This window comes from Pithys albifrons, chromosome 3, assembly GCF_047495875.1.
Source record: "Pithys albifrons albifrons isolate INPA30051 chromosome 3, PitAlb_v1, whole genome shotgun sequence".
Lineage (NCBI taxonomy): Eukaryota > Metazoa > Chordata > Aves > Passeriformes > Thamnophilidae > Pithys > Pithys albifrons.
Window position 1 is genome coordinate 52,178,508 of NC_092460.1, and position 13,502 is coordinate 52,192,009.

The window sequence follows — 13,502 nt, forward strand, 5'->3', positions numbered from 1 at the left end:
GTGACGGTGGTGAGGGGTAGAGAACAGGTACCCAGAGAAGCTGTGGATGCCCTATCCATGTAAGTGTTCAAGACAAAGTTGGATGGGGTTCTGAGCAACTGGTCTAGTGAAAGGTGTCCCTGCCCACAGCATGAGGATTGAGATTAAATGATCTCTAATGTCCCTTCCAACCCAACCCATTCTATGATTTAATGGCAGCAAAAACTTTCTTCAGGATTAGTGCAGTTTAAAAAATTCAGTTTAGTTGGGAACTTGAGCAGGTAAGAGGCAAAGGGAGGGGATAGTCAGAGTCAGACTGTAGGCTTAATTCATCCTTGCTGGAAAGGAAGAAATGCAAACCCTTGGGCTTTGCTGGAGGCATGGATGAGAGTTGCTGAATGAGGACCTTGGCGATGGGGACGTGGCATGGTTCTTAGCTTGAAGTTTTTGCATTCCCCTTGCCACACTGTCCTGGCCTTTCCCAAGCCTTGGCCACCACTGACCCTTTCTTTTCATCTTCCTTTTAACCAGTATTTGGAGCTATTCCTTTGGAGGTACTGGTTAAATTTGATCGCTTCTGTGTTAATTGCATGGCAGTCTGGAAAAAGCTGTCTCTGGAGAATTACATAAGGGGGAGAGGGAGGCAGGGAAGCAAAGGGTTGTCCTGCTTCTCACATCAGTGTAAGTCAGTGGAGAGGGAAGCAATGAGTGTTTTTATTTATTATTTATACGGTGCCATAAATGTACTTGGCACTTTGCAGTGAAATAAAAGACAATGGCCCTGCCACCAGAATTTGGCAGCCTGGGAGGTGAGAGCTGGCCTCCTTCAACTGAATGATCAGAGCTGAATTGCTGGTGGGTAGGGGATGGGAGGATGAGCTCTACAGGATTTAAAAAAATTACAACAGTTTTTCCCCCCACCTTTTCATTGGTGATGCCTGGCTACTGTGACATTTAAAGTTATATGTACATACATATACTTGATAAATATTTGGCAGGTTGTATCTTCCCAGGCATTTTTTCTTCACTGCATGGAAAGAAGCCCTGCTTCTCCCAGGCCTTTGGCTATTTGACTTTTTCTATACCTCGAGGGTGCAGTAGACGTGTTTGCTTCAAGTGTACCGGGTTCAGTGCCCCAGGACTCACAATCAAGTGATAGGGCTTTCATTCCTCTGCTGTCTTCTGCTTGCAATGAGGCAGCTTTCATCAGAAGTCTAAAGGAAGACATTATCTCTCACCTCTGGGAAGGTACTGGAATGCTCCAGCTCTCCCACCTCAAATGCCCTGCTTTTTTGCTTTGCCTCCCTGCCTTACAGAGATGCTTAAGAAATTGCACTTTTTCAAATTACTTGGATGAAAATTCTGGCCCCTGTGCAGTCTTTGGGAGGTCTGCCAGACCTGTGCATGGTTTCACCCTACTGCCCAGTGGTTAGTACCCATATAACAGTATGTTGGCTACTATTAGTACTCAGAAGACAGGAGCATCTGACCTTCCCTTGTTAGTGAAAATGGGTGAAAAAAGGAACTGCTCCCCCACCAAACTACATCCTCTGAATTTCTCAGAGTGTTTCATAATTTGTTAACCAGCTGTCTCATGTGCAAACAAAACAGATTTCAAATTCCTCTGTACTTACCTGCCACCTCTCCTCTCAAGGTCTTTTCATCAGTTAATTTTCTCCCTTTGAATGAACCTCTAATGATACTAACATGAGTTTAGTAAATGGGCATCTTTCTGCGTCACTAGTTTCTGTTTTGTGTTTGCCTGGGATTATTCAGTAGCTGCCTCTTGCCCCATTGTGTTTAGCTTCCAAGGAAACTGAGTTTCAAACATTAAATACATTGAATGATTTGATGCTGGGATAAACATATGATCTCCAGCCTCTACATGCATGCAAGCAAAAGTTAAGTATACTGTAGCTATGATTTCATAGCCAACTTCATTGCAACAGACATGACTGTGGTTTTCTGATATCACACATACTAATACTTGAGCTGTGAAAGGAGCTTTTGTCTCTGGCAGGTGAAGCTCAGTGATTCCACTAAAAATGTTTTCTGGTCATGTTTGAGGGATACCTAAAAGTGTGACTCACTTGAAGTCCATATACTGCCAAATATATCCTGAGGAAGTTTTAAAGCTCAAGTATTACTTTTTGAGTGGAGAAACTTCATAGAGCCTGTCTAATGCTCACACACTTGGCAAACCCAGGAGACACTTGGTTTGCTGGTGGTGAGTGGACTCTGTCTATATGTGGTGGTCTGATCCTGAAGTGGCTCCTTGAGCATGGTATATCCATAACACCTGGGTCAGGAGAAAGACAGTCTGGTGCCCCCATGCACATGTGGGTGAGTCTGTGGAAGACATGGGATCCGTGAGATGCTGTCTGTTCAGGGAAATGCTGCACTGCCCAAGGTTTTCAGTCTTCTGTCCTTTGCAGAAGCAGCACAGAACAGATCTTTACATAGTAATCCAGCTTGCAAAGAGGCTGCACAGTGCTACTGTGTGCATTGCTCTGGCAATAACTGCATATGATGGAGGCTTCTTCCCCCAGTTGGATCTCTGCTTTCATCTCAGTTATTTTACAAGGACAACTATTTTTAAAGTTGCTATATTGGAACTCCTTTCTTTTGCTTTCACCTGCTCTCCCTCACCTCTGCACTGCCACTAGGTTGCTCTGTTCCCTTCCCTGACCCACATGTGTCCCTATTTCACCACCAGATATTCACAGATATTTTTCTTCCTTGTTTATGGGTCTGCCCCACACTACATCTTCCTTTTAGAGTGACTTTAATCTAATTGCTTGCCAACTTTGCTGCAGTCAGCTGCACTAACTGATAACTCCTTTCTTGAACTTATCTAGAATAATTCATGGGTGAAAGCACTATGCAAAGCAAGACAGAGAGTTTGAGTATTGAATAATAAGATAAACCACAAAGTCAAAGTCTGAGGGAACACAAGTTAATTTTATGCCCTCCCAAAACTAACGTATTGGATCTGGTGCAGTTCTTTCTCTTTCTTTTTTGTAATTTTTCTTTTTTTTCTTTATAAATCAAAACATGTATTGTTTTACTGTGAAAGACAGGAAACTGGGGTTTTGACTCTGTAATCTTAGGGTTGATTTCTGCAACTGGGCCCACAATCAGAAAGAGTTGATGAGGCAACTGGATTCTCAGAATCACAGAACAGAATCACAGAATATGCAAAGTTGGAAGGGACCCATAAGGATCAGGTCCAACTTTTAGCCATGCACGGGACCATGCCCAAGGGTCACACCACATGCCCTAGAGTATTGTCTAAATACTTCTTGAAATCTTGCAGGCTTGGTGCTGTGACCACTTCCTTGGGGAGCCTGTTGCAGCCCTCTGGGTGAAGAACCTTTTTGTAATATCTAATCTAAACCTTCCCTGATACAACTTCAGGCCATTCCCTTGGATTCTGTCCCAGGTCACAACAGAGAAGAAATCAGTGTCTACCCCTCCTCTTGCTCTTATAAGAAATGTGTAGACTGCAGTGATGTCTCCCCTCAGTCTTCTCTTCTCCAGGCTGAACAGACCAAGTGACTTCAGCTGCTCCTTATGCAGCTTCCCTTCAAGGCCTTTCACCATTTTTGTTGCCCGCCTTTGGATGTTCTCTAATTCCTTAACATCTTTCTTAGATTGTGGCACTCAAAACTGCACACAATGTTCAAGGTGAGGCCGACCCAGTGCAGAGCAGAGCGGGACAATCCCCTCCCTTGACTGGCTGGCGATGCTGTGCCCGATGCCCCCCATGGTTGGCCCTCCTGGCTGCCAAGATACTGCTGACTCATATTCAACTTGCCATCGACCAGGTCCCCCAGGTCCCTTCCCATGGCACTGCTTTCCAGATCTCATTTCCTAGTCTGTCCATACATCCAGAGTTGAGCCATCCCAGATGCAGAATCCGGCGTTTTCCCTTGTTGAACTTCATATGGCTGGTGATTGCCCAGTCCTCTGATTTGTTCAGGTCTCTCTGCAGGGCCTCCCTGCCTTCGAGGGAGTCAACAGCTCCTCCCAGTTTTGTGTCATCAGCAAACTTGCTTAGTGTCCCTTCCAGTCCGGTATCCCAGTCATTTAGGAAGATGGTGAAGAGTACATGGCCTAAGATGGAGCCCTGTGGAACCCCACTAGCGACAGGTCACCAGTCTGATGTTACCTCATCCACTATTACCCTCTGTGCTCAACCCATGAGCCAATTCATGTGGTCACCCACCAAGGGATGTGTTTGTCCAGCTGTGTGCTGGACATTTTGTCTGGAAGGACCTTTATGGAGACAGTATCAAAAGCTTTGCTGAAATCCAAAAAGGTTACATCAACTGGCTTCCCTTGATAAACTAGCTGAGTTACCTTGTCATAAAAGGAAATCAGGTTGGATAAGCAGGACTTTCCTCTCATGAAGCCGTGCTGGTTGTGACCAATGACTGCATTGTCTTTCAGATGTTTTTCAATACCTCTGAGAATAATCTTTTCTGTAACTTTACCAGGCACTGAAGTGAGACTGGCAGGCCTGTCATTTCCGGGGTACTGCTTCTTGCCCTTCTTGAAAACTGGGACAACATTCATCAGCTTCCAGTGAGCTGGGACCTTTCTGGATTCCCAGGACCAGTCAAAAATCATCAAGAGAGGTTTTGCAATGACAGCTCTTTGAGTATTCTGGTATGAATCCCATCAGGCCCCATAGGTTTGTAGGGATTCAGCTGGAGCAGCAAAGTCCCATACACCTTTCAAGGTCAGCTGGGAGCTGATAATTTTTGCAGTCACGGTCCTCCAGCTCCTTGGTCCATCATTTGCATTAAAGACAGAGGCAAAGAAAGCATTGTCTCCATCCCTATTTTTGAGTTGACCATCCTCATCCTGTAACTGGCCAATGATATTTCTATACTGCCTATTGCCATTAATGTATTTGAAAAAACTTATTATTGTCCCATATTTCTGGATGGCTTTGACTTCAGTTAAGCTCTGGCCACATGAATTTTCTCCCTACAGCAGCAAGAAGAATCTCTGTATTCTTCCCATATCACCTGACCTTGCTTCCTTCCACTGGGTATACATCTTCCTTTTTTGCCTTATTTCTGAAAGATCCCTGCTTAGCCAAGCTGACCTTCTGCATTGCCTGTTTGACTTCTGATATTTGGGAATTGTCTGCTCTTGTGCCTTTAGGAGGTTCTGTGAGGAGTCCCAGCCACTACTGAGGAGGCAGAGGGTGTTACTGTGAGGGAATGCAGGAGGGTGGAAATGAGAGCTATGGTAAATGATGATCTGGAAACTTGTAGTCACTTAGAAATGGCTGTGATTTTACCTTGGAAATAAAAATATCTGTAATGGGAAAAGTACGTGACTGTGCAGAGGGGAGTGGAATGCTTTAGGAATGAATCATGAGAAGTAACTGTACAAGAGATTAATTAGTAACAGCGAATGAGCAGCACAGTCTCTTTACTCTGCTATCCTTGCAGCCTTGTACCAGTGCTATGATTTAGGTTTGCAGTATGATTTTCTGCCTGTGCTGTTGGACTGGCACAATCCTAGATGGAATGCAATTCTGTCAATTTAAAAGTACCCTACAGCACCATGCCACCAATGGGTTGTAGGTTCCATACTGGGATTCTGTAGAGTGCTTCGTCTACCAAGGCAGGTAATGGGGGCATGGGTTTGTAGGTGTGTCTGTGTGCACAATCCAGCTGCATAAAGAAAAGAGTACAGTAAATGCCCTGAAGATGGTATTGGTAGTGATGATTGACATTCCAGAAACAAACTGGTCAGTCCCTGAATGCAGATCAGGACAGAATTACAGCTTTGAAGAATTTGCAAGATGCAGATGAAGGACAGAGGGAAAATGATATAATATAGAAAGGGACTGAGAAGAGTAGTAATGAGCATTAACTCTCACTAGCATTGTTTTTATTGCCTTGCTGCAAGCTTTTTTAGTGTAAGGCTCTCTTAGCATCTTTGGGTCTTGATCATATTGTTCTTGGTATGGTGGAGAGCATGTTCACCAACCAAAGGCAAGTCAAGGAACGACCTACAGGATACAAAGGACAGCACTAAGAATGGTTGCAGGTCCACATCATATAGCTTGCAAAGAAAGGCTGAGGAAACTGGCCTTCTTTAGCTGCAGTGAAAGAACATGGAGAAGAAACAGATCAGTGGTGTTGAAAAACATAAAATGCACCTTCAGAGAAGAAGAAACTATTTGGATTTCCCTGTCCTTGGAGAAGATAACAGAAAAACATTGTAGTTGTATTGCAGATGAGAATCTTTGGTTCAAACACTTGAAGAACTTTCCAATAGTAAAGCTCTGCTCTGGTGAAGATTGTCCAGGGAATGCAGGAGTCTCCAGTACCAGCCATCTTCCACAGCAGGCTGAATGAAGAGCTATCAGGAATGCTGATGTCCAGGAGAGACTCACTGAAGAGGGAGAGAGGGAGAGAGAGGCAGAAGAGACATCGACTCAGGGCCAAATCCATGTTTGCTGTTTGTGGTGCTGAGGGTATGAAAAGGACAAGCCTGTTCTCTGTAAGAGTCATCCATTAGCTGTGAAGAAGTTAATTTCCTGGCTAAAACAAAGCATACAGAAGCAAGGCAGCTAAGACAAGACATTCTGCTATGGACATGAGTAGTTTATCAAGACTGAAGGGTAGGCAATAGGGCTACCTCAGAGTTAGATCTGAAAACCACTGAAAAGGTGGCCTACTCTTTAATTTCTACCAAGTTCTGAATGAATCTCTTGTACAAATAGCCTGGCTAGATTCTGAGGCAATGAAGAAAGGTTCAAACTGACTGCAGTGACATGCAGCTGGACCAGAGCAAGAGAAGACAATCAAGGATGTTCAGGCAATGCAGAGAGGTTATGCTGAAATTCTTCTAGCCTGATGTTACTAAATCTTATGTTGCAGCTCACTAATAAATGCAATTTTTTTAAAAAGGTATGTGGCCTGTGCCACAACAGATGCCTGCTGGTTTTGCAGCTGCCAAAAGAGAAAGCAGAGTGCTGCTTATAGGTGTCTGAGCAGAAGGTTGTAACTGATGCCTTGGCACTTCAAAGCTCTTTGCTAGTGTTATAGTTTGAGCTGGCAAAATGCCAACTGCCTGGTACCCAGTCAAAAAGTCCACTCCCAGAGCAGGAGAGTGAGGGAAAACAGCAGAAACGAGGCTTTAAACACAGTGAGGTTTTTATATTTATACAGAGAAGAGGAGAGCTTAACACAGAATATGAAATAGCACATAGTGACAGGAAACAACAACAGGCTCACCGAGGTCGCCCCAGCTAACAGGTGAAACTCCAAACCAACCAAACCCCCTCCCCAGAGGAAACCTCCCAGCAAGAGGGAAAGAGGAATTAACAGGAATGTGCTCACGTCCCCGGCTAAGCAGACGTGCCGACCGGCAGGAGGGCCTGATATCAGCAGTCAGGGAGCGGGAACCGTCCTGGTCAGAAGCATGGACCGAAGAGAGCAGAGACTCCTCCCACCTTGCTTGTTATACTCCCCGACACTTCCTGATGATGTCAGATGATATGAAATACCTCTATGGCTGCTTAAGTCAGATGATGCCTGTCCCCTCTAATCTGTGTCACAACCTTTGAGGCCTGCTAAAAACTGAGGCCTAAATGGGGACCTATGCTGACTAAAGCCAAAACTACTACAGCTAGCCACAGTGGTTGACTCCCTGTACTTCTGGTGGGAGAAGCTGTCCAGTCGGTAGATTAATTTGTGCCAGTGTAGGTGTCTAGAGGTGGTTTAGGTGTACTGGAGTATCTGAACTACCTCCAGGTGGCTTGCAATTCTGATACAGCGGCTATGAGAGACCTGCTCCCAGGGTGCAATTCCTTTGGCATCTCAGTTTGGCACTTCCTTTTGGGCAAATTAACTGAAGCTGGAATATCTAACATGGGCTTAAGTTTTTTGAACTTGCAGCTAGCAGAGAAGCTGCATCTGTGGACCTTATTTTGATGAGTTAGACCTGCAGAACTTCCTGTGGTAGAAAACTTAAAATTGGGGATCTTCTCCTCACAAAGTGTAAAGAGTCCTTCAAGAGAAGCTGTATAAGGCTAAGGCAGTAATACATATACACACACACACTTGCACCAAGTTTTGCCAACTCATAATGCAGTCCAGCAGGGGATTTTTTTTAAAGCAGAGTTATAGTAGATCAACTGATAAAAAGAGCCTTTTTGTTATGAGAACTTGCTGAATTTGGGAAACTGCTTTCAATGCTATTGGGAAACACTTTACAGTGTAAACAGGGCCTACATCAGTCAGATAAATAAGTGCAGATGTGCTTTTCTGTAGGAACCATTTGGCAATAGACAATATAATGGAAAAAAACATTCTCATCAAATTAATTGTGGCCAATTAGACATAACCCCTTCCCCTCATCTCTGAATCCCCTCCAACTGCGGCTGCATGAATGGGAAGAGCTCCTGTCACCTGTTTCATTATGCAGATTGATATTCAAACATCTGAGAACAATGCTGCTTTCTGCACGGCATGGCTCCAAATTGCTAATGAAACAGCTCTGCCAGGCAAGTCACTTAAACCCACTCTCACTGCTGCTGTCGACAGCTCTCATGGCGAGATGTGGAAGTGAGCAGGAAAGGAGCTCTCTCCCCGAATGTGCTAATAGCCCCCAGCCTGTGTGTTTATTGGTCTCTAGAGCAGGAAGATTTCTGCTCTCTGACTGAGAGGTTGCTTCTCCAAATCTGGGATCTGCTATGTGCTTAATGCCTCTTGATTTCAATTTGTGGAATGAAGGGTTGAAGAGGCAGGTAGCCGCTAGACTCTGAACACAGGTATTTTATGTCCCAAATCTAGTCCAGCCCTTCGAATGTGCTTGGTTTCTGCTTTCCACCCCTATCTCTAGCATCCCCCTCGCCCACAATTGATGTAAAGCAAGTGGGATTTCTTTCATGGGTGAGTGTGTCACATCATGTTGGGTACAAGGGGAGCATCTTGCAAACAAGGTCCCATGGTAAATGAGTGGGAGAATGTAAATGGGGTACACCTCTGCCTGGGGCTCTTTGGGTTCAGGGCTGTAGCTGAGCCCTGCAGGTTCCCTCACAGGCAGTCACCCTTTAAAGGTAGGTAGAGTTGGGCAGCAGGACAGCTCTCCTGCTACAGGCCAGTGTGAGGTGGGGGCGCTGCAAGTGTGGACCCTGTGCAGCTGGGTTTGCTCAGCAACTGGTGCATTCTCCCTTCCCCTGTTATTACCACGTTTTTTTGCCAGAGCCTCACAGGACTCCTCTATGCAGATGGAGTAGAGTAGTTGTGACTTAGGGCTCTGACAGGAGAAACACATGAAATAATGGGGCAGTTCTCTCACTAATCTACATTCTGACCCTTTCTGTCAATATCTGTCATTATTTCCTTTGTCAATTTTTACTACAGTATTGAGATTACCTCTGTACAGGCTTTCTCCATGTAGTGGCCCCTGCATTGTACCTCAACTTCTGCCTCATGTCTCAGACTCTTTATAGACCAGTCTGCCAAAGAGCCCTGCTTCCCTGGGGCTGATACTTATGATCCAGGCCCACTCTTGCAGCCCATGGAAGAAACCAAACCGGTGGCTGTCCTTACTGTGCTCTTTGACAACCTGTCAGTTAACTTTTCTCCTATGGATCTTCTACAGTTCCTCCACATGTTCCTCCACCCTGTTGCCACACACTCCTTTCCCAACTGTCCCATGAATTTTCTTGAAAGGTTTGCATGTCTTCGTGCTCATTCAGTATGAGCATTGTGGGGCAGCAGCTAGTTCAGAAAAATGCAACAGTTTTTGTCTCTGGAGAGCCCTTGGGAGATCCCTTCATCCTTGGACTGACCTGTGCCCACCTACTGCCAAGCAACAAACATGATGATTTTCCTAACAGAAAGCTGTATGCATGTACCACTAGTACTTCACAGATATGGAGAAGTATCTGCTTATCTCTGGCTCCATTGACTGTGGAGTCAGCTGGACATCAATTGCTTTCAGCTTTGTAAACACCAAACCAGCTTAGCTGGGGATCTGTGTTCCTTTCTTCCAGGCATTCAAGCTAAAGTTCTCTGGTGTGGGTCCCATATAGATCCTTTCATACTGTCTCCTGTCTTGCTGTCCACCAGGCTACGCTTAAAGTGTGTGTGCATGTTGGTGTATGTAGAATAATTTGCATTTGAAAATCTGTTTTGACTGAGGAATGAACAGGGGGGATTGATCAGTGAGTATTATGTGGATTTGTAGAACCCATCAACCTGACCTCCTTCTCTAGAAATGTGCTTTTCTAAATGTCAGAGAAACAGTAATTTCCTTCAAGATAAATGTTTTCATTTATTTATTGATTGCCCAGGAGGTTAAAAATTAAATATTGAGCCTTTCACCTCTGGCTGATATAATCGGCCCTTAAACACAGAGAGGTCAAAGTATAGTTCAGGGGTGGGATTGTTTCCGTTATCACAGCTCTGCCTGACTATAATCCTTCATAGACACTGTGATGGAAACAGACAAAAGTAGAGATTGTTTCACTGGGAATGGAAGGTAGGAGTATAAAATGGACATTGGATGAGGCCACTTAACACTCTCTGGGACCAGAGAGAGGCTCTCATTGCTGATGCTGCTTCAAAGGACACGCCAAAACTCAGTCACACCAATGTTAGTCGGGCCTGCCTGATGCGTTCCTGTTGACTTTACTCTGTTGGAGGGCTCTGTGGGAATGGCAATGTCCTGTTTGCCTTCAAGGCTGGATTCTGCAGCCTCTGGGAAAGCAAATTGCCCAGTCCACAAACTCCTGGTTTAGTATGTCAAGGGAGAGACTGTGTTTCTTTGCGTCTGGTATGGGCAGTTCCTCCCTTGTGATGGGTCCCCTAGGCTGCTGCTTTAATCAGCTTGGTAAAAAAATAATTTTAGTGTGCTGGAGTGATTTTTCTCCCATCAAAGTTTGCTTTCCTTACAGTCTTTGATAACTGTGAGTTTGTCTTCATCCCTAGAGGGTGTGACAAGGTTCTAAGAGCCACCTTACTGTATGTTTTATGCTATGTGACACCTCTGTTTTTTTGGTGATGTACCAACCTGAGTTCCAAAAACAGCTCTGATGTTTTCTGTTGGCTTGAAGCAGTAGGACATGTGTTCTCTCACACATACTCAAGTGTGGATATACAAGTTAATTCATCTTGCCATCCAAACTGGAGAAATAATTCCTTGCACAGCCAGATGAGTTGACTGGTGCACAAAAACAGGAGAACAGTGTGTTCACTTATACACAGACAGTGTGCCTAGTTGTCCTCATGGTTGAGATGTTGTGAATGAGATCCCCTGCTATAGGGACTTTGGCCTCCTCAGTTGAGTTGACCAAGTTTCAAAATGGCTTTAGGGGAAACTCAAGCACAAAGCTCATCTGCATGTGTTTTAAGCTGTAGCTGTAGATTGCAGCTATATTTCCACTGTAGAAGGTGGCAGTACATGACTGCATATATTCATGTACCAGGTGAGCTCTTGCTGTTAATCAGGTTTAGTCTGACTATTAGCATGTTGTTAGTGTGCTTCTCAGGATCATACAAATATACAGTCACAGCTGAGAGTCAAGAAATAACACTGGGCAAGCTACTGCCTGATATATCCAGACAGGAGGAGGCTTCCTTCCATCTAACCTATTTTTGCATCTTTTTATCGCTTTTTCAGTTCCTGGCTTATAGTTCTGTGCTTCTTCCTGTCTGCTGGTTCTAGGGGTTTTAAGGAGTCTTGATAATTGACAGACTAAAATTTACTGCTCATAAAGCCCCAGAGAGCATTGATTATGACTTAAGTTAAGCAAGTGGCATATAAAATCTCACAGCCTTGCAGCCATGGGGGAATGTTGTGATGAATGCATTTCTTGTGAGTAGCAAAAGCTTTGGAGTATTCTGCCAGCAATGTTCTGGGTGTCAAATGTTACAAGTGACTTCATTTGGGACATTTGCCCAAAACTTTGAAAGCTGATAATTCGTTTGGTGGAGTGGGTGTGAGGTGTGCTGAGAGGCATCTCTACTCATTAATTATTTTTCTACTTCAGTCAGATCCATGAAGTGCAAAGGCATCCACAGAGCTGAAAAAGATACCTCTTAGGAACTAAATTACAGTTTGTGGATAAAAAGCACGTAGACTTTATTGAAAATCTTTCCTTGATGGTGTTCCAAAACCACTGTAACATTTTGCCTTTCCTTTTTCCTTTCCTAACCTTCTGTTTAATCTTTGATCACTGGCTATTTCATGCACTTGATCCAGAGTGGACAAAAAGAACAGCTTGCTCACATTGGCTTCTTGGTTCTTAGGCATTAACAGCAGACGTTTGTGGAAAACAGTGAAATATAATAACTTCTCAACAATGTTTTCTACATGATTGTAAAATAAAATCAGAACTACTTCCTGAGGAGAGTGTGTTCTCCTAACCAGGTGACTGCTTCAATCTGAAAGATTGTGAGAACTATTCTTTTTCTGTCTCTTCAGTTCCAGAAACCGAATGATTTCTCGCCCCCTTTCCGCTTTGGGACAGTTCCCAATGGCAGCACAGAAAGGAACATTCGCAACAACTACCCTGAAATGCACAGCTACATGGTGAAGTTCAATCAGAGGGGGGTGGATGATGCACTGTTCTCACTGAAGACTGGGTAAGACTTTCTTCTTACGTGTTTACTCACCACAGAAACTTGACTTCTTTGCATGCTTATCTGGGATTTTTTTTGTGGAGTTTGAAAAATGAGCCTCTGTTATCTTTCCATGGTTAAAAGTATAGGAAGAGCATACATAGCACAGGAGAGTAACTCTGTGGTTCTTTTTGCCAGTTTTTTCTCTTGACATCTATTTAAGAGTTTCTGGTTTTGCTATGTTTCTAAGGCTGTAAAAGACTGTATTCTTGAGTATGTTAGCCACATGTGTATTAGTCCCAAAGACCTTGCTCCCTCAAGATGTTTCATGCTGATGGGCTTTTATGCATACACAGAAAAAGCTCACAGATCTCTGTGGACAACACTTTTTTTCAGAGCATTTATATTGTCATCTGGAAATTCCTTTGTTTTCCCTCCTTCTGTATATAAAAGATTATGGTAATCAGGGAGCTGAAACAATCCTTGTCAGACTAATCCCACCCCAGTGTATCACCAGCTAATATAGTATAATGGAAGGTACATTTGAAGTAAATAGTTTGAAAGTAGCCTACTCTGGAATATTTTAGTATCAAGGGCTAAACAAAATGTTATTTGAATAATGAGGAAGTATAAAAAATGTAAGCATTTCCTTAGGTAATTTGGGAAACATGGGAAAAATCATTAGCAAAAAGCATGCTTGAATAGTTCATCCTATTTCAATAGCAGTGAATTTGGAATGGAACTAACTCAAAATGACATTTTGCAAGCCTTTGTCCTTTATAGTTAAAGACCTCCTCCCAGAGCTGACCATTTTGGTTGTCAGAGTCCAGCCTTGGTGAAAAAAACATTTTTGCTTACACTCGTGTTGCACTCTTATGAGAAAGTTCATTCCAAAGCACAAATGAAAATGTTCAGCCAATT

The 13,502-nt window shown here is 43.8% G+C and overlaps 1 protein-coding gene across 3 annotated transcripts in view; it reads left to right on the forward strand.

Annotated features, from left to right (window-relative positions):
* The window catches only part of GRIN2B (glutamate ionotropic receptor NMDA type subunit 2B), a 235,142-nt gene that overhangs the window by 189,293 nt on the left and 32,347 nt on the right, over nucleotides 1-13,502 (forward strand). For all 3 annotated transcript variants that reach the window (XM_071551936.1, XM_071551935.1, XM_071551937.1), the window contains one exon: nucleotides 12,445-12,605. In XM_071551936.1, coding sequence (XP_071408037.1) covers nucleotides 12,445-12,605 — 161 coding nt within the window. The remainder of the gene's footprint in view (nucleotides 1-12,444; nucleotides 12,606-13,502) is intronic.